Source organism: Nicotiana tabacum, chromosome 12 (assembly GCF_000715075.1).
Source record: "Nicotiana tabacum cultivar K326 chromosome 12, ASM71507v2, whole genome shotgun sequence".
Lineage (NCBI taxonomy): Eukaryota > Viridiplantae > Streptophyta > Magnoliopsida > Solanales > Solanaceae > Nicotiana > Nicotiana tabacum.
Window position 1 is genome coordinate 10,196,864 of NC_134091.1, and position 19,685 is coordinate 10,216,548.

General features: G+C 34.4%; 2 protein-coding genes across 2 annotated transcripts; one reads left to right on the top strand and one right to left on the bottom strand.

Annotated features, from left to right (window-relative positions):
* Positions 1-10,402: 10,402 nt before the first annotated feature.
* LOC107762104 (thioredoxin H-type 1) lies at positions 10,403-12,491 on the top strand. The gene is made up of 3 exons (NM_001425748.1): positions 10,403-10,645; positions 11,876-11,998; positions 12,095-12,491. The coding sequence occupies exons 1-3, from the start codon at positions 10,538-10,540 to the stop codon at positions 12,242-12,244; spliced, it is 381 nt and encodes a 126-aa protein (NP_001412677.1). The 5' UTR covers positions 10,403-10,537; the 3' UTR covers positions 12,245-12,491.
* On the bottom strand, positions 12,093-19,421 carry LOC107762105 (beta-galactosidase 5-like). Its single transcript, XM_016580429.2, has 18 exons — positions 18,950-19,421; positions 18,431-18,526; positions 18,210-18,322; positions 18,025-18,091; positions 17,698-17,790; positions 17,446-17,589; positions 17,238-17,326; positions 17,042-17,147; positions 16,827-16,914; positions 16,549-16,667; positions 16,299-16,463; positions 16,021-16,199; positions 15,808-15,917; positions 15,588-15,697; positions 15,266-15,376; positions 15,047-15,160; positions 14,425-14,627; positions 12,093-14,295 (listed from the first exon to the last, which is right to left on the bottom strand). The coding sequence occupies exons 1-18, from the start codon at positions 19,118-19,120 to the stop codon at positions 14,184-14,186; spliced, it is 2,190 nt and encodes a 729-aa protein (XP_016435915.1). The 5' UTR covers positions 19,121-19,421; the 3' UTR covers positions 12,093-14,183.
* Between the last annotated feature and the right edge of the window lie 264 nt (positions 19,422-19,685).

The following is a 19,685-nucleotide window of genomic DNA, read 5'->3' on the forward strand; positions in this document are numbered from 1 at the left end:
ATGAGGACTAAGAAGGGAAGATCCAAGTCGAGATCTAGACCCAGCAAAGATGAATGTGCCTTTTGTCGAGAAAAGGGGCACTGGAAGAAAGACTGTCCGAAGTTGAAGAATAAGGCCAGACATAACAATGGAAAGGCCATTATGGATTCAAATGTAGCTGATTGTGATGATTCAGACTTCTCATTAGTTACAACAGAGTTATCAACATCATCAGACATATGGTTGATGGACTCGGCTTGTAGCTATCATATGTGTCCCAACAATGACTGGTTCGTGAATTTTCAAGAAGGAGAATATGGAGTCATCCACACAGCGGATAACAGCCCTCTTACCTCATATGGTATTGGTTCAATAAGATTAAGAAGCCATGATGGAATAATCAGAACATTAATAGATGTTCGATATGTACCGGGTTTGAAGAAGAATCTCATTTCTGTGGGAGCCCTAGAATCAAAAGGGTTCAAAATCATTGCAGAAAATGGAGTGATGAGAATATGCTCCGGTACACTAGTGGTAATGAAGGCCAATCGGAAGAACAATAACATGTACCGCTATCGTGGTAGTACAGTTATTGGGACAGCGACAGTGACATCCAGTGATGACAAAGAGGCAGAAGCAACCAGGCTATGGCACATGCGCTTGGGACATGCTGGAGGGAAATCCTTTAAAGCTCTATCTGATCAAGGATTGTTAAAAGGCGTAAAGACTTGCAACTTGGAGTTTTGCGAGCATTGTGTCAAATGGAAACAGACAAGGGTTAAATTTGGTACAGCGATCCATAATACTAAAGGCATTTTGGATTATGTACACTCTAATGTTTGGGGTCCTTCCAAAACACCTTCATTGGGTAGGAAGCACTATTTTGTAACCTTTGTTGATGATTTTTCCCGAAGAGTGTGGGTGTATATAATGAAGAGGAAAGATGAAGTGTTGGGAATTTTTCTCAAACGGAAAAACGATGGTGGAGAATCAAACAGGCAGGAGGATCAAGTGTATTCGCACAGACAATGGAGGTGAATACAAAAATGATCATTTCAATAAGGTCTGTGAAAATGATGGCATCGTCCGACACTTCACTGTCAGACATATACCACAACAGAATGGAGTGGCAGAACGTATGAACCGGACTTTACTGGAGAAGATACGGTGTATGTTGTCCATTGCTGGCTTGGGCAAAGAATTTTGGGCTGAGGCAATTACATATGCATGCTACCTCATTAGTCGTCTACCATCTGCTGCCATTGATGGCAAGACACCATTTGAAAAATGGTATGAAAAATCTGCTGTAGATTATGACTCTTTGCACGTGTTTGGCTCAATTGCATACTATCATGTGAAAGAGTCAAAATTGGATCTGAGAGCAAAGAAGGCTATATTTATGGGGATTACTTCTGGAGTCAAAGGATACCGCTTATGGTGTCCAGAGACAAGGAATATTATATTCAGCAGAGATGTTACCTTTGATGAATCTGCCATAACAGATAAGGTGACAGTTGAAGATGTCAAATAAACTGGTGGTGCATCAAAGCAGGTGGAGTTTGAGGGAAAATTTATTTTTCCTACGCAAGAAGCAGAGGAGGAAACAAATGAAGATTACCCTCTGGAAGAAGAGCCAGTAGAGAGGGAGATTCCAACTCAGGAACTTCGACAACAACTTGAATCAATAGCAACCAACAGGCCAAAAAGGACAATAACGAAACCTGTTCGTCTCATAGAGACGGTTGCTTGTGCAACCTCAATTATAGTTGATGGTGTTCCTACCACTTATAAAGACGCAATCCAAAGTTCAGAAGAAGATAAGTGGAGGATTGCCACGAATGAAGAAATGCAGTCCCTTCATCAGAATCATACATGGAAATTGGCCAATCTCCCGAAGGGAAAGAAAGCAATTGGGTGCAAATGGGTATTTGCAAAGAAAGAAGAATTTCCTAACCAAGATGATGTTCGCTACAAAGCAAGATTGGTGGCCAAAGGATATGCTCAAAAGGAGGGAATTGATTACAATGAAGTATTTTCTCCAGTTGTAAAATATTCCTCCATTAGAATTATGTTGGCTTTGGTAGCACAGTTGGATTTGGAGCTAGTTTAGATGGATGTAAAAACTGCGTTTTTACATGAAAACTTGGAGGAGGAAATCTACATGACTTAGCCAGAAGGATTCAAAGTTGCTGAAAAAGAAAATATGGTATGCAAACTTGAAAAATCGTTGTACGGATTGAAACAATCTTCTAGACAATAGTACAAGCGATTTGACAAGTTTATGTTGCGGCAAGGGTATAAGAGAAGCAAATACGATCATTGTGTGTATTTGCGCAAACTTAATGATGGTTTCTTTGTATATCTTCTCCTATATGTTGATGATATGTTGATAACTTCCAAGAATTCGGAAGAAATTGATAAGTTGAAGATTCAACTGAAGGAGGAGTTCGAGATGAAGGATCTGGGTGAGGCAAAGAAAATTCTTGGCATGGAGATAATAAGAGATAGACGTTCAAAGAAACTCTGTTTATCTCAGAAAGAATATTTGAAGAGAGTACTACAGCGTTTTGGCATAGATAAGAAGACTAAGCCAATTAGTACGCCACTTGCTCCCCATTTTAAGCTAAGTACTACTATGTCGCCAAAGGATGAAACTGAACAGGAGTATATGTCAAGGGTACCATACGCAAATGCTGTTGGTAGCTTGATGTATGCAATGGTTTGTACGAGACCTGACATTTCACAAGCCGTTGGAGTTATTAGCAGATATATGCATAATCCAGGAAAGGAGCATTGGCAAGCTGTGAAATGGATTCTACGGTATATTCATAGTACTGTAGATGTTGGGTTAGTTTTTGAGCAGGAAGGCAATCGGTCTGTAGTTGGATATTGTGACTCAGATTTTGCGGGTGATCTGGACAAATGAAGGTCAACTACTGGTTATGTGTTTACTTTTGCAAAGGCACCAGTTAGTTGGAAGTCTACTTTATAGTCAACAATTGCTTTGTCTACAACAGATGCAGAGTACATGGCTATTACAGAGGCTGTGAAGGAGGCAATTTGGCTTCAGGGGTTGCTAAAGGAGCTTGGTATTGAACAAAACAATATTACAATTTTTTGTGATAGTCTAAGTGCTATTCAATTAGCGAAGAACCAAGTTTATCATGCAAGGACGAAGTACATTGATGTTCGGTATCATTTCGTACGAGAAATCATAGAAGAAGGTGGAGTCACGGTGAAGAAAATTCATACTACGGAGAACCCTACTGATCTGCTGACAAAAGTGGTGACTGCGGTCAAGTTTCAACATTGTTTGGATTTGATCAACATTGTTGAACACTAAATATTGAAGATGAAGACACAACCAAAATTTGTTATTGAGAGAAAATTGAAGATGTGGAATTTTGCCAAGGTGGAGATTTGTTGAAATTGTCAAAAGTTCCACATCGGTGGATGACAATTTTGAATGGGAATTTCACCCTATAAAAGGAGGCCTAATGTTTAGGATTTAAGTACACCTCTCATTTGCCTTTTTATCTTCTTAAGGCATTTGTATCTTCTCTCTTTAGTATTATTTCACTTGTAATTTTAGAGTGGAATAAAATATTGATTGTGTCCGAGGAAGTAGACAAAATTGGCCGAACCTCGTAAATTCTGGTGTTCTTTTATTTTTGTCTTATTGTCTTGTTTATTATTTAGTGGTTGTCATAATTTTTGGTATAGTAGTTGTGACTCATTCACACTATATACATTTGACTTCCGCAATAATTGGTAGGTGTTCTTTTGTTGTTGTCTTATTGTCTTGTTTATTATTTAGTGGTTGTCATAATTTTTGGTATAGTAGTTGTGACTCATTCACACTATATACATTTGACTTCCGCAACATTACCCTTCTGTCATTAATCAGAATTGTAATCCTAAAAATAAAATTATTTTTAGTATGGAGTATTTTACTCCCAAAATGGGACTTATTTGCTTGAATTCGAATTAATCAATTAACAAAGCAAGTAGTAGTGACGAGAAACAGAAAATTATAGACATTAAATTTGCAAAACTTGTGTAGGTAGATTGGTATCAATACCCCATTTGGGGAGAAAGAAGTTGGAAAATGGAGTAGTAGATTCACAATTAGCTAGTGAACATGCTTGGGCGAATAAAACTACGAAGCGTTTGTAGGGTTTGTGAACCAGAAATCCGAATACATGTCCCTAATGGAATAATGCACATAAGCACGTTTTGCGATTGTTCATAGTTAGTTCGCAATTCTTACAATTATATAAGGTCATTAGACTAGCCCTTGTTTTTATTAAGCTATTAATTTTTCATAAATATTTATTTTCTTATAGTTATCTAATAAGTAACTTGGTTGAATAAGGTCTTATTTGTTTGCACTTAGGCCATCTCCAACGCTGCCTTCATTTGCTATAATGTAGTCGGTTTTTGGAGAAATTTCACTCCAATGCTGTTACATTTTTTGCTACAAAATGGGGGATGAATAGTGTCACTCCAAAGGCCATCTCTAACGCTACCTTCATTTGCCATAATATAGTCGATTTTTGGAGAAATTTGACTCCAATGTTGTTGTATTTTTTGCTGCAAAATGGGGATGAATAGTGTCACTCCAAATTTGAAGTGACACTATTCATCTTCTCCAATAATATTCTCTATTACTTTATTATTATTTAACTCTTTTAATTTATCTCTTTATAGATACCTAATTATGTTTATGTAATATCTTTATAATATTAATTTTACATCTTGACTTTGGCATATAATTTCGATAAATTAATTTTCGTGCATTTATTATTTTTATGTAAAATTATAAGTTAATTTTATTATAAGTTATAATTGTACAAAAAATGTATAATCATCTCAAAAAATGAATGGTGCAAATATAAAATGGTAAACCCTTGTGCAAACTATTCGTGACACACGTTCGCCACAACAGAAATATTTCGCAATGAAACAAGAATCATGTGAAAAAGATGTTGAACATGCATTCAGAGTTTTGCAAGCTCGTTTTGCAATTGTTGCGGGACCATCACGTTTTTGGAGAAAAGAAGTGCTACATGATATAATAACTACGTGTGTCATACTACACAACATGTTAATCGATGATGAGTGTGATCTTAATGCACCAATTCAAGATGATTGGGAATGTCCACCTCCAACGGTAGAAATGGTAGTAGATGAAAATCACCAATTTGAATAATTTTTAGCTCGACACAGAAGAATTAAGGACAAAGGTGCTCATTTTGCACTTCGTAATGCATTAATAGATCATTTATGGGAGCATAGTAGAGGTGAAAGTTGAATATTTATGTAGTATTTAATCTAAATTTTACCATAATATAATATGTATTTAATTATTTTATTTCTCAATGATTTCACTTTTATTTGAATTATCCGTTAATATATATAATCTATACTATTTGCTTATAAATTATATTATTTAAAAATTTATGGTATAAAATAATTTTATATTAAATAGCTATATAAGAAAGGAATATAAATTATATGTGATAAATATGTAAAAAAAAAAGATAGAATTTATTTAATAGAAATAAAAAAATAAAATTTAAATAAAAGACAATAATATAATATTGAAGAGAGAGAAGAATATAAAATAGAATATTCTTTTTCGGATTAAAAAATGAAGTAATTATTGGAATAATTTTACTCCATTTTGGAGGAGAAAATGGAGGGAAGGGTTGGAGATGGCTTTTTACCTCCAAACCCCATTTTGGAGTAAAAAAGGGAGGAATTTTGCTCCAACCCACCTCCAAATTTACCTTCATTTTGGAGGGTGAATAGTGATTCATCTACTCCATCACTATTTTCTATTATTTTATTATTATTTAATCTTTTTAATTTAGCATATTATATATACCTAATTATGTTTATGTAAAATCTTAATAATATTAATTTACATCTTAATTTTAGCGTATAATTTTGATAAATTAATTTTCGTGCATATATTATTTTTATGTAAAATTATAAGTTAATTTTATTATAAGTTATAATTGTATAAAAAAAAATATATAACCATCACAAAAATGAAGGTGCAAATATAAAATACAAGATGTTCCTAAAATCGAAAAGATGTTCAACGTGCATTCGGAGTTTTACAAGCTCGTTTTGCAATTATTGTAGGATCGTCACGGTTTTGGAGAAAAGAAGTGCTATATAATATATTAACAACATGTATTATATTAGACAACATGATAATTGAGGATGAGCGTGACCTTAATGTACCAATTCAAGATATTTGGGAAGGTCCAACTCCAAGAGTAGAAATAGTAGTAGATGAAAATCATCGATTTGAATAATTTTTAGGTCAATACAAAAAAATTAAGGACAAAGATGCCCATTTTGCACTTTGTAATGCATTAATAGATCATTTATGGGAGCATAATAGAGGTGAAAGTTGAATATTTAAGTAGCATTTAAACTAAATTTTAAACCACATGTAATATGTATTGAATTATCTTGTATCTCAATGATTTCACTTTTATTTGAATTATCCATTAATATATATAATTTATAATATTTGCATACAAATTATATTATTTAAAAAATTATGGTATAAAATAATTTTATAATGGTTATATATAAAAGAAATATGAATTATATGGGATGAATATGTAAAAAAGGAAAAAATAGGATTTGTTTAATAGGAATAAGAAAATTAAATTTAAATAAAAAATAATAATCTATATATATTTATAACTGAGAGACATTAGCATGCGATGTGGCATGTCTCATTTTGGCCACGATTTGGTTTTATCTTTTATCTCCTTTTCCCTATATTTTTTTCCCTCTTCACTTTTCCCGTAATTTTTTTCACATTTATGTTATTCCAACAATTGCATCATTTATAATATAAGATGGAAGAGAGAGAAGAATATAAAAAAGAATAATTTTTTTGGAGTAAAAAATAAAGTAATGGTTGGAATTAGTTTACTCTATTTTGGTGTAAAGATTTGGAGTGAAGGTTGGAGATGCCCTTAATGGAGGTCTAAATCATAATTATTCAAATATCAGATATTAAGTATGTTTGTTTTTAAATTCTAAATTATAATCATGTAGATCTTAATCATTAAGTATTTTTTTTTTTACTTCACAACCACTTAATGTGTCTAAATAGATTTGTATCATTAAAATTTATAACAAAGACTAAATTTCATTAAGATGTTATCATCCCTATTCATTATTAGTTATCGCCACCTTCTACCATTATCAATTATCACCATGCCATCTACTGCCACCATACTCAACCGCCACTACCACCACCATACTTAATCATCGCCGCCGCCATTATCGACAACCACCACCCACCATCCTCACTACCCCTCCACCATCATTCTTAACCACAACCACAAACTCATCCACCTTAAATGCCACAACTAAGCACCCCCATCACCATCAACAACTATAGCCGGCACTGCCCACAATTATAAACTACCACTACCACCACCACTATCCCCAACCATAATCGCTATCACTATCAATCACCAGTAGCTACAACCTAGAACCACCACCGTCAACCAAAACCACCACCAACTACCGCCTCTAGTTGGCATTCACAATCACTACCGTTAGCCATCACCACCACTAGGTATCATATTAAAAAATATATATTTTATTAATATAATATCAGATTAATTAGTATTTTATTTAAAATTTATATTTATTAATTTTTAAATAAATATAAATTTATACATTCAGATGTTAAAAAACAAACAATCTTAATATTTTAGTATTCAGATCTTGATACACATATTTATATTCATGTGTATTCAGATTCAGGCGTCTTAATCTTAATGCACATCTTGATATTCAAATATGTATTTATATTCAAACATCTTCATCTTAAAAAATAAATAAATGAGGCCTAAGAATCTTCTAAACTTGGTACATAAATCTTTCTTAATAATCAGACCAAACTCAAAATGAAACCAAAACCAAAGTGTTTATCCAAGTAGAATGCCACCTAAAACTTAAAGGTTCTTTTAGCTACGATGGACCATGTCAGACCATTAAGGGATGGGCCAGACTAGCCCAATTACCCGTCCATTTATGTTGTTGCTTAGTATTTGGGCCTAGAAAAGAACAATAATAGCGTTCTTCAAAAACTAGAAAGGACAGAGACAGACCTATTACTTGGAGAGGAGGGCTCACCGAACCACGTTAACTTCGACATTTTGAATATATAAATATAAATGTATATTAAAAACGATCACATATTTTGCTTGACACTTTTAAAATTCAAAGTCTGTCGAGGAGCACTGGTTGACCATTTGCTCATGTGCCCCTGTCACCTTCAAATCCTGACATCACCTCTGGAAAAGAAAAGTCGTGGTTCTACCAGTGGCGGAGCCACATGCACCCAAGAAGCCACACACCTTCGTTAGAAAATTACACTGTTTAGCTCGATAGTTATTTTTTAAAATATGTATATAAGCTATATAATGACACTGTTTGACTTCTTAGTGAATTTATTTTTTTATATTTTAACTTTCTTTAATGAAAGTCCTAGCTCCGCCGCTGGTTTCCACGTCCTATTGCTTGGCCGTTAAGTATATAACACTTATCTTTTTTTTTTTTCTCTCCAACATTTACACTTGTCCTTATAATAATCTGTAGAATTCTTAAGATGGTCGGTCTGAGCTTGGCCGGTATAAGATAATGAAAACATGATCTCAACCAACCATATATTATCTTGAAATTATGGAATAATCTAGAAATACATCGTACAAATGACAACTTTGCAAAGTTTAAATGAAGACTAGTGGGCATTAAATTAATACTTTTGACCTTAGAAATCATCAAAGTCGTAATTGTTCGAGACAATTCACACTTTGAAATTTTTCTGCGTCACAAGTACAACCTCATCAGTGACGCTACTCTCTCAAATAGAACTTAGCCAATATCTTCTGTCTCTTTCTCTTGTTGCCCACGTGTTTCCTCCCTCGCAATATCCTTCATTTTTCTTTATTCTTTTTAATTTTTTATTTTCGTTCGTTTTTAATTATTCACTTTTGACAAATAAATATGTAAAATATATATTTTATAATTTTATATAATAAAAATAATATTTTTAAAAAGTCATGAAAAATGATTTGGGAAATCAATAGTTAATGATAAGGGTAAAATTATCAATTTTTATTTTATTTTTCTCTTAATTTAATATAATGAATAAATAAAAATAAAAATTATATTTTTAGAATACAAAGTAAAAGTGAACAGTCGAGTAAGTTAAATTTATACAACATAAGGCTCATTTAAAAAAACATCACTTTCTTTCAAAAATTTGTTTGGATTTTATGTGTTAGAACTAGAGATCTTTAATTAGTGATGGAATAATTTGACTATTTCACCGCAATCCTGACATAAGAATTATATAAAATTTTAAGAAAAAATATTTTTTTTTTCAAGTGAAAATGGTATTTGAAAATTAGAGTTGTATTTGGACATGAATATAATTTTGGGTTATTTTTGAATTTTTGTGAGTGATCTGAGTGAAAATTTTGAAAAATAGTTTTTTGGAGTTTTTCAAATTTTCGAAAAATTATTTTTAACTGAAAATTAAAAATTTTATGGCCAAACACTAATTTTTTTAAAAAAGCGAAAAAATTCTTTTGTCCAAACGGACTCTTAGCTAGCGTTTGGCCATAGAGTCCCAAATTTGTTTTGAAAAATCTGATTTGGGTGAAGTTTGGTTTGAAGATGAAAATGTGTTTGGACATGATTTTTCAAAACATATTTCACTTTTTAGTTGAAAAAATATGAAACATGACTTATACCCCATAAGTTCTAAAAACTATCACAAATACCCAATAGTACCATTATCACAAACCATAGTCCATAACATAAATAAGTTTGGTATAAAATTATCATTTTTACAATGAACTATATAAATCATTAATTACAATGAAATCCCATTAGAGAATTACGGCTCCTAATTAAAAAGAAAAAGTTAACTGATATGAGCATTCAGAAAGCCATTTAGCCTACAAATCAGAAGCAAAAGTAAGATGCACAAAGGATTGAGCTGATAAGGGAGCATATTCATCAAATATTTAGTTGGTCGTAATAAATGTGGGCTCTTTTACAAACTATAAAAGTTTATGGTAATATTTAAATTTTTTTAAAAATGTAGTGGTCATGTTTTGGCCCAAAATCACCAATTGAGGTGATTTTAGGATTTTGGATTTGGGATTGGAGATTTTGCCAAAATATGGACAAAATCTATGGTCAAATATGTATTTGCCAAATAAATTCCAAATTTATTTTGGCAAAACTCATGGTCAAACGGTCCTTAGTATGATATTTTTCAAAATATTTAGACCGACTAAAAGTGTTCACACTATGACGCGTATGGTTATTTCGTAATAAAGCTTAAAATCGGTTACGTTTTGGTAATTTATCACATCCCTGTCCCTATATAAAGTCTGCTTGGGAATACAGTGGCATTCAGCGTTAGTTTTACGAGAAACTAAAGTTAAGGGCTTGTTTGGTTGTTTGAGTTATTTTGCTTCTAAGAACTTTGTGAGAAATGGCTGCTAACGATGCTACTTCATCCGAGGAGGGACAAGTGTTCGGCTGCCACAAGGTTGAGGAATGGAACGAGTACTTCAAGAAAGGCGTTGAGACTAAGAAACTGGTATGATTATATTACTTTGACTTTTTTTACTAATTTTGATTTTGTTTACTTTGAGTTCTTTGTTACTATATTTTTGTGACTTGGCTTTTGTTCAACATTTGATTTTTTAAAATGGGTTTTTTTGTTTTTATGATTTCTTCAGCTGTTGCTAGTTTGTGGGTATTTTTTGGGTTTTCGTTTGCTTACATTTCTTTCTGATCTGTTTCTGTAGTTGCTTAAAATGTATGCCTTTATCTATTCAGTGTTTGATTTTCAGTTAATTGTAACATGTTTACTTATGATTTGCTGTTTCTGTTGTGTAGTGTATATTTATAGAAATCAATGAATGCCCATGTCAATACAATCCCTATTTTACTCATTTGATTGGCATAATTGCTATTTTTTGGAACAAATTCCTAGTTAAAGTTGCTTCCATGCTGAATTGTTTGGGAAAAAGAGATTCGGGTGGGTCGCTATTTGGGCCCCTTGGAATTATATGTATGCGGTCAAAGGCTTTTTGAGAAGGATGATTTCTTTTTTGATAAATCGAATCTATTGTGTGAAGACAAGATCCAATTATAAAGTTGATATGATGCTTTTTGTGATTGTTTAATTGTTTAAAGTAACCATTCTAGGATTTTAAATTAGCTGAGTGGAATATAATTGCAATCACTATTTCTCTGTGACACTAAATTCGAATTTAGCATAAGCATCTTTTTGATTAAAAAAACCCTGAGTATATGTATATAGGTCGTGGCTAAGTAACTATATATCAAGCTACTAGTTGCTTAGCTAAAAATTTGAAGTACAAAATGATGGGTATCCTTTGAATATGCTTCAGATTTCTAGAAGTTATTTCGCGGAAATCCTACTTTCAAATCAATACTTTCTTTATGACAGTCGATTTAAAGTTTTGAACTTAGTATAAGCAAATGTATTCGATGAATGTTTTAACTATATGAACATAAGTTATGCCGAAGTCTTTATACATTAGTCCCTGGCTGCTACAATTAGTACAAGAATGATGGTACCCTTAAATATGCTTCATATTTTTAGAAGCTGTTGGGGCATAAATTGGAAACCGCCTCTCTACCTTCACTAGGTGGGGTAGGGGTAAGATTTGCGTACACACTACCCTCCCCATACCCCACATGTGGTAATATACTGGGTTTTTTGTTGTTGTTGTTGTTGGGGCATATATCTTTTCCTTTAACACGCCTAACTTATGTAAAAAACAACTCTTTGGTTTAGGTGGTGGTCGATTTTACTGCTTCATGGTGCGGCCCTTGCCGTTTTATTGCCCCAATTCTTGCTGACATTGCTAAGAAGATGCCCCATGTTATATTCCTCAAGGTTGATGTTGATGAACTGAAGGTACATCATTTAAACCTTTTTTTTTTTGTCAATTTAGTTACCATTTTTTGACAGGTGTAGATAGTGATTGATAGTAAATTGGTACCGTTGTTACAGACTGTTTCAGCGGAATGGAGTGTGGAGGCAATGCCAACTTTTGTCTTCATTAAAGATGGAAAAGAAGTGGACAGAGTTGTTGGTGCCAAGAAAGAGGAGTTGCAGCAGACCATAGTGAAGCATGCTGCTCCTGCTACTGTCACTGCTTGAATCTCCTTAATCAAGGGGATGATATCCCATATTTAGTAGTATTGTCTTTTGTAATAACCAAGTAACTTGTTCGAATTTCACACTATGGATCACTGTATGGTTGTACTATCCACCATGTTTTTATTGCTTTTGTGAACCTTGTCTTGTTGCTTGGAATCTGATTTGTGCATTACTGGTGTAAGGCTATATGCCCAATTCTACAAAAAGACTACTTTTAGATTTCTACTGTTGTGAAGCTCTCATTTTGCTTAGATAGCACTGACTTATTTGCATTTGTTTTGTTCTTTTGGTTCTCTTGGTACATTTCCAGCATCCCAGAGTATCTTTGAGAATGCGTTTGGACAATAAACTTTGGTTAAAATTGGAAAATAGAGTGTTCGAGTTTTGAGTGGAAAAGTATATTTTGGAAGTTAGAATATGTGTTTGAACATAGATTTCACTAGAATGAGGAACATGATATATCTAACATATACAGTCAAACCTCTCTATAGCAACATCATTTGTTCCTGATTTTGTTGGCTGTCATAGCGAAGTGCTGTTATGGAGAATATATATTATAACATAGCATGAAAATTAGTTTCATATAAAACTCGAGTTTTACAGTGAAGGACCGTTATATAGTGAATGTACGCCTTTTACATGAAGTTACCCCGAATGATCAAAGCCTACAAAATTGGTTTTGGAGACTTTCCTAAATTAACTCAACTCTGGAAGTTGTTATTTTCACCAACGACATCTTTGGTACATCACCATTCACCACGTAGTTATCCTTAAACGTGGCATGCATGCAAGTGGAACGACCCACATCTTTGATATATCACCATTCACCACATGGTAAATTGTGAAAAGGTTTAATTGAGCTAGTTGTTTTCGATTCGAAACACACGCATATTTGTGTGTAAAAAGTAACTAAAAGTTTAACAGACATTAATTTTGAACCATAATATTGTAGAACCTAAAGATTGAACACATCTACAATTAAAAAGTTAGTGACTGATAGTGAAATCAGTACCTTTCTTGCAATAACCATGTAACTTGATCGAATTTGGATCTATTGATTGTTGTTTGTTTATTATCAATCATACTTTTATGAACCTTTGTTTTGGTGTTTGGAATCTGATTTGTACATATGGTCTAAGGCTATATGCCCTTTAATTTCTATCAACTAGACTATTTTCCGGCTTTTACTCTTGTGAAGCTTCCATTTTGCTTGGACAGAACTGAACTTATTTGCAAGTTCATAGATCTTTCTCTGCTCTTGGTGTACATTATCAGCATCTGTGAGTAATTCTGAATATGTGTGTGCTTGTGTCCTTTGAACAAGCAACTTTTCTTGGACACACAAGCAACATTTCTTGGCCTGATACAAGTTTATAAATCATTGGGAACCAAAATTTGCTGCTGCTGCGATATGACAAGAGCCGCAACAGCAACAACAACAACAACAAACCTAGTAAAGTCCCACAAGTGGGGTCTAAGGAGGGTAATGTGTACGTAAATCTTACCCCTACCTTATGAAGGTAGAGAGGTTGTTTCCGGTAGACCCTCGATATGACAAGAGCCACATTTTGTTACATTTCGATTGCAAGAGATCCAGTTAATAAAGTAGGAAAGTGATAAATTTCCCCTTCTTGTTCCCTCTTGCTCATTCAGAAACGGATATGAAATATGACTTGAGACCTTCTGTCTAGTTATTTTCTTGATGAAGGTCATTGTTACACAATGTCAGAAAGAATGTGAGACACCAAACTGTGACCGGGAACAGAAGACGTCAAACATATACATCAATCCACCAAGCAAAGTGGAAAAGCATCCAGAAATTCTCCTAGATCTTGGCTTTTTCCAAGAAATGTGACTCTATTACATGGATTTATCCCTAATGATAAAAAAAACCTACAGAATTCCTTCCTACTGGAGACGTTTCCTAAACTAACTGAACTCATGAAGTTGTCCTTTTCACTAACAATATCTTTGATACATCACCACCTAGTTCCTCGAACAAGACAAGCAAATTTTGTGTTGGCTTCAACCAAGACCTTGGGACATGGTACCTGAGAATTAGCGGAATAGACAAAGGATTAGTTAGGAAATTCTAATGTGTATTTAATGATATAAAGGAAATTTAAGCAGTAGTAAAATGCTTCTAGCGATGACAGAATCAGTAAAAATTCAAGAACTACCATTTCTGAGTTGGTTGTCCACAACCAAGTTGACATTTAGTTTGTCTGTAAGTTCCAGCATAGTGGAAAGCATCACAATTGCCATTAGCAGATGCTGTCCAATATCTACCTATGCTTTGTCCGTTGATCCAAACTTGTCCCTTACCCATGCTTCTCATGTCTAAGGCCACAGGGTCATTTCCCTCTGGTGCATCGAAATAAGCCTGAAACAAAAATTCCAAGATGAGTCATAAGTTCCAGCAACAAGTGGAGTCGGCTATATGAATCTTCTCCAGCCATGTCGCTCTATTTTAGCTCATCATAGACCAATACCATACAAAATAAAAATGAAAATAGAAAGTACTAGCTCAATTCACGGGTTCGAGCCGTAGAAACAACCTCTTGCAGAAATGCAGGGTAAGGCTACATACAATAGATACTTGTGGTCAGGCCCTTCCCTGAACCTCGCGCATAGCGGGAGCTTAGTGCACCAGGCTGCCAAAAGTACTAGCTCACTATATTTTCTATTTGGCATAAAAATCTATGGCATGACTATAACTCCTAGAAAACATAGGACCTAAAGTAAATGGACTAACGTGTCTCTGTTATTAATATCCCAAAACTTGTGTTCTCAATTTCTTACCTTGTACCATTTAAGAGGTTGTTGTCCTTGGGTAGCTAGTGCACCACCAATCCAATCAACTGAAGACACTCCATGATGAGAGATCAAGTTCATTGCTTCTCCTTTCAATCCGACCTGTTTAAGGAGGAACATATTAATTATATCGTGAAGAAACTCTTCTACTGTCAATATCCTTTTGAAGACAAAAGAAAGAGTAAAAGATTTGGTAAGATTCAGTACTTTGTATGTCCATTTCTGCGACGATATATCTTTATGGCCCTGGTTGAGACCTTGAATAACAACTGGCCCGAGTATTCCTGTGTTCCACTCCTCGTAATGCAGTCCAATATTCTTCAAGGCAATAAGAATATTTAAAATCAGTTGAGAACGAAAAACTATTAATGCAGCAGCATAAAGTAACACAAGTAGAATTGCATTTATTTCTGCCTGAAATGAATCCTAATTACACAGTGGTAGTCTAGCAGCAATGAAAGAGTCAGAAGAAATTGCCTTCTTCTTTCTTGTAGATAAGTATTGTAGGTGGTAAAGATGAGAAACTAACCGGCAGGCCAACAGCAATGCTCAGTAGCTCAATTCTATTGGTTCCGGCCTGCAGGCCAACTGGTCCTGTGAAAGTGAACTTTGTATCCCTCCGACTACCATAAGAAGATCCTGAAATTATGAATTGATTACGTCCCGGAAAATGTTATAACCACAACAGCGGAAATACCAAAAATGTTTCCTGGTAGCTGTTCTACCAATGTGCATATATGCATCATTACCAGAAAGTTTCCCGTTGACAAAGACATGAACTGCATGCCCACTTGAGTGGACGCTGAGCGTAGGCTTTTGTCCCCCTCGCAAAAATGATTCTGAGGGACTAATATCAACACTGCATTACAAGAAAGAAAGGCCAAAAATGTACTTATTTAGATGTAATTAGAAGATTTATGTACTCATGTTGGATGATTTTTCTACTTAAATATGAACCTCACCTTGTTATGTACCACAAGTAATCACTGTTATCTCTGGTGATATTAATCTGCTCCAAAAGTCCATTAGCTGCAAATGTTGAACTGTCCTCTAGAGAAAATACATCTTCGCTATAAGCCCCCCAAGAGTGGAGCTGAGAGCCAGTTGGTATCATTTTCACTTGTGAAGTTCGAGTCCCAACCTTAGCAAGAAAAAGATGTTTTAAATCACTAAACTGAAAGGTAAAGCACATAGCTACGCATGAAATGGTGCAAATTGTACTTGCTGGAACCTTACTTACCTTCGCAGTATTGAAGGCAACATGCGTACAGTCCGGAAGAATACTAATGGACCAAGGAGGAAGATTAAAGTGCTTGTTGTTAAAAACTACTCTAGCAGCAGAGTTGCTGTCGTAATTTGAGAGAAATGCTGCACAGTTTCTTTTGCCAGACGAGAATACATGAGCCTAAAGGAAATGACTTTGTTGATTCAGCAACACAAAATAGTAAAGCATATATCATATTTTTGACCCTTATTAATTGAGGACTAACCTCCTGAGAGCTTCCTAGTGAAATAACATTGGGATCTGAAGATATTAAAGCTCGCTCACATAGTTTAATTGCCCTGTGGAGCTCCTTTAGATGGCTATATTTAGGCTCCCTGATCAAACCTGATTAAATATGAAGTTAAAGAACTTAGCTGATAACTAAATGTTCAATTGATAGTTTGATCAAGGAAGACTTCAGCTTATATCATGAAATAAAAGGACTTTATAGAAATGATAAGCTGTAAATCTGTAGAGAATACGGACTAAGCTGATTAACCTCACCATATTCATCAATTGGAGCATCATAATCATAGCTTGTCGTTATAAAAGGGCCTCCCGCTGTGCGCCCAAAGTTGGTCCCCCCATGAAACTGTGAAAAGAAGGAATAGTTAAAGGCAAGCAACCGAAAAAATAGTTAAAGTCAATCAAGATCATTTTATACATAACATGTTCAATATGAATGTTGTATTTTCTTTTTGCTGAGGAAGTTCATTTACCATGTAATAATTAACAAATGAACCACCTTTTTGTATGAAACGAGCAACGGCAAATGCCAAATCTTGAACTGGCCTCATAGGTATAGTGCCACCAAATTCAGTGAACCTTCTTTCAACAAAGAAGAATATGAGAACCAGTTCATAAAAATGAGCATATATTTGCATTACTCAAGTCTTTGAGAAACAAGATGTTTACCAGCCACTCCAAGCTTCAGTCCACATAGTGGGCTTGTAAGGTTTGTTGGGAGAAAATTCATCACAGTAAAAACCATTGCATGTATTTATCTGATCAAGACACATGGTTAGAATCCTCAGTCAATAGTTTCAAGAACATTATTCCTAAATCCGAGATAATAATGTAGAAGTCAAAAACCAAAACTGAGAATAAGGCGAAGAAAACTCACGATAGGATCAGGGGCATCATCCTCTTTGCACATAACCCAGGGAACTCCAGTATCTAATCCAACAGCCATTTTTGCAGCCCATTGGACATATGCTTCGCCAGCAGTTCCAAGCGCCTTCCTTGCTGGTTCATATTCATTTTCAATCTAACCAAAACAAATTTAGAATACTTGCAGAACAGCTGTGCAATATATCATGCATTCAGAAAACAGAAGTTTAAGTTTTAAATCACCACTACTGTGTCAGTTTCATACCTGAGACAGTATAATGGGACCTCCTTGGGATTCAAACAGTTTTTCACTCTTCATCATCTCAACTATTTTTTGGGTGAATTTTTGCATCGCGGCCTTTACAACAAAAAGAATTGAAATGTCATTACTGCAACTCATGATCAGAATCTATCAATTTATTACCACATTATATTTATCAGAGGCAAAAACAAACATAAACAATGATGCTACAAACAAACATGTTCAAGCATCGGCAAAATTGGTGCCATGTTTGCATAATAGCGGGTAATGTTTAGTTACTTGAATGTGACAAAAGATAGTTTTGTGATTTTACTTTTATAGCGGACAAACCTTGAAAGGTTCATTATCCGTTCTAAAGCTGATACCAGGAACATATTTCAACCATACAGGGAATCCCCTGCAGTAGATGAGAGGGTACATAAAATCATTAGCTCATTCTTGAAATTAACCAAGAAAATTTAATAAGAAAATACTAATAATAGGAACACAAAACAAGGGGAAAGTAAAGCAATTACCCAAAATTCCACTCAGCACAAACATAAGGTCCAATGCGCAAATGTGCATAAAGCCCAGCTTTTTGCACAGTCTTTATAAACCTTACAAGATCATATCTCCCCTCAAAATCATACTGTCCACAAGAAACATAGCATATTACTAGCAATTAGCAAGCAAAAATAAAGGTAACATCTTTCAGTAGTAAAAAGCCAAGTCTTTTTGGGCAAATTGAAACACTCACATTGCCTGGGGAAGGTTCATGTATGTTCCAAAAAACATAAGTTTCAATTACATCCAAGTTTGCATCTTTAGCCTTTTTTATGAGATCTTCCCACATCTGCAACACAACCATTTACTTAAATTCATCCTTATTAACATAATAGAGTTACATTATCCGACCAAGAATATAGTAACAAAAACTGTTGAAACATAATACAATTAAATACCCAAAATTGCATTTTCAGTTTAACCTTTTAGATAAATGGACACAAGACACACAATCTAATATGGTATCAGGCAGAGTTTCTGGATTCAAATCTCAACCACCACCCATTAGCAAGAAGAATTTACACGTGTTTGGACCAAGAAAGGGAATCAGGCTCACACATGTGGGGCGTGGTGGAACATGATACAGTTAAGTAATATGAAGAGTGTTCTCTATAAAAATTTAAACTTTTAGATTAGATGGTCACACATTCAACGCGAACAAAATCAAGAATGATTGTGGGGGGGGGTGGGGCTTAAGAAAATGGGAGAGTACCTCAGGGGTGCTTCTGGGATAATGTATAGAGCCAGAGAGAAGAATTCTTCTTTGGCCATTAATGATAATGGCTTTCTTATCATAAGTGACTTTGCAACAAATCAACTGAGCTACCATTAGCAAAGAAAAGGCATAAACAATGAAGAACTTGGAAATTGAGCTTGTCTCCATCTTTTGTCTATTCAATCTAATAAAGAGGAGGGAAGTTTCTATTTTTGAAAATAAAGCTGAGAAGAAACGGTGGAAGAACAGAGGAATAAGACGAGTCAGGAACGGTAATCAGCAGAATGGCAACTATATATGGTGCTGTTTGGATTCTTCTTGCCATTAATGCAGTTTCCTCAAGTCCTATGTTCATAAATAGGAGCCTTCTCAAATAATAGAAGTAGAGTGCAGTTTCATATGATAATAATAAGTATGGGTAATTTCAATTTCTATGCCGTTCGATTTCATCTTCATGTGCATGTTGTTCAAGAAAAAAAAAAGTGTCAATAATCTTTATCTATGGGAATTTCCTTATGTCTTGAATACAGGCGGGTCTAGAATTTAATTCTGATGAATTCAGCATTAAAAAATATATAGCACTTGACTTGTAATTTCCAAATTATATGTTTAAATTTAATATTGTCGAAATTACAATACTTTCACATATTCAAACTATGTGTCAAAAATATTGAATACGGTTGAACCCGGAGCACAGGTGCTGCAGTGCTACATCCAGATATTCTTCTTCCTT

What these genes read in the sequence shown, in the direction of transcription:
- LOC107762104 (NM_001425748.1), top strand. Translation starts at nt 10,538, where the DNA reads ATGGCTGCTAACGATGCTACTTCATCCGAGGAGGGACAAGTGTTCGGC. An exon ending in GCGTTGAGACTAAGAAACTG is followed by an intron (nt 10,646 to 11,875) that starts GTATGATTATAT and finishes TCTTTGGTTTAG; the next exon opens with GTGGTGGTCGATTTTACTGC. An exon ending in TTGATGTTGATGAACTGAAG is followed by an intron (nt 11,999 to 12,094) that starts GTACATCATTTA and finishes CCGTTGTTACAG; the next exon opens with ACTGTTTCAGCGGAATGGAG.
- LOC107762105 (XM_016580429.2), bottom strand. Translation starts at nt 19,120, where the DNA reads ATGGAGACAAGCTCAATTTCCAAGTTCTTCATTGTTTATGCCTTTTCT. An exon ending in ATCCCAGAAGCACCCCTGAG is followed by an intron (nt 18,527 to 18,949) that starts GTACTCTCCCAT and finishes GTTGTGTTGCAG; the next exon opens with ATGTGGGAAGATCTCATAAA. An exon ending in ACTGAAGCTTGGAGTGGCTG is followed by an intron (nt 17,148 to 17,237) that starts GTAAACATCTTG and finishes TGTTGAAAGAAG; the next exon opens with GTTCACTGAATTTGGTGGCA.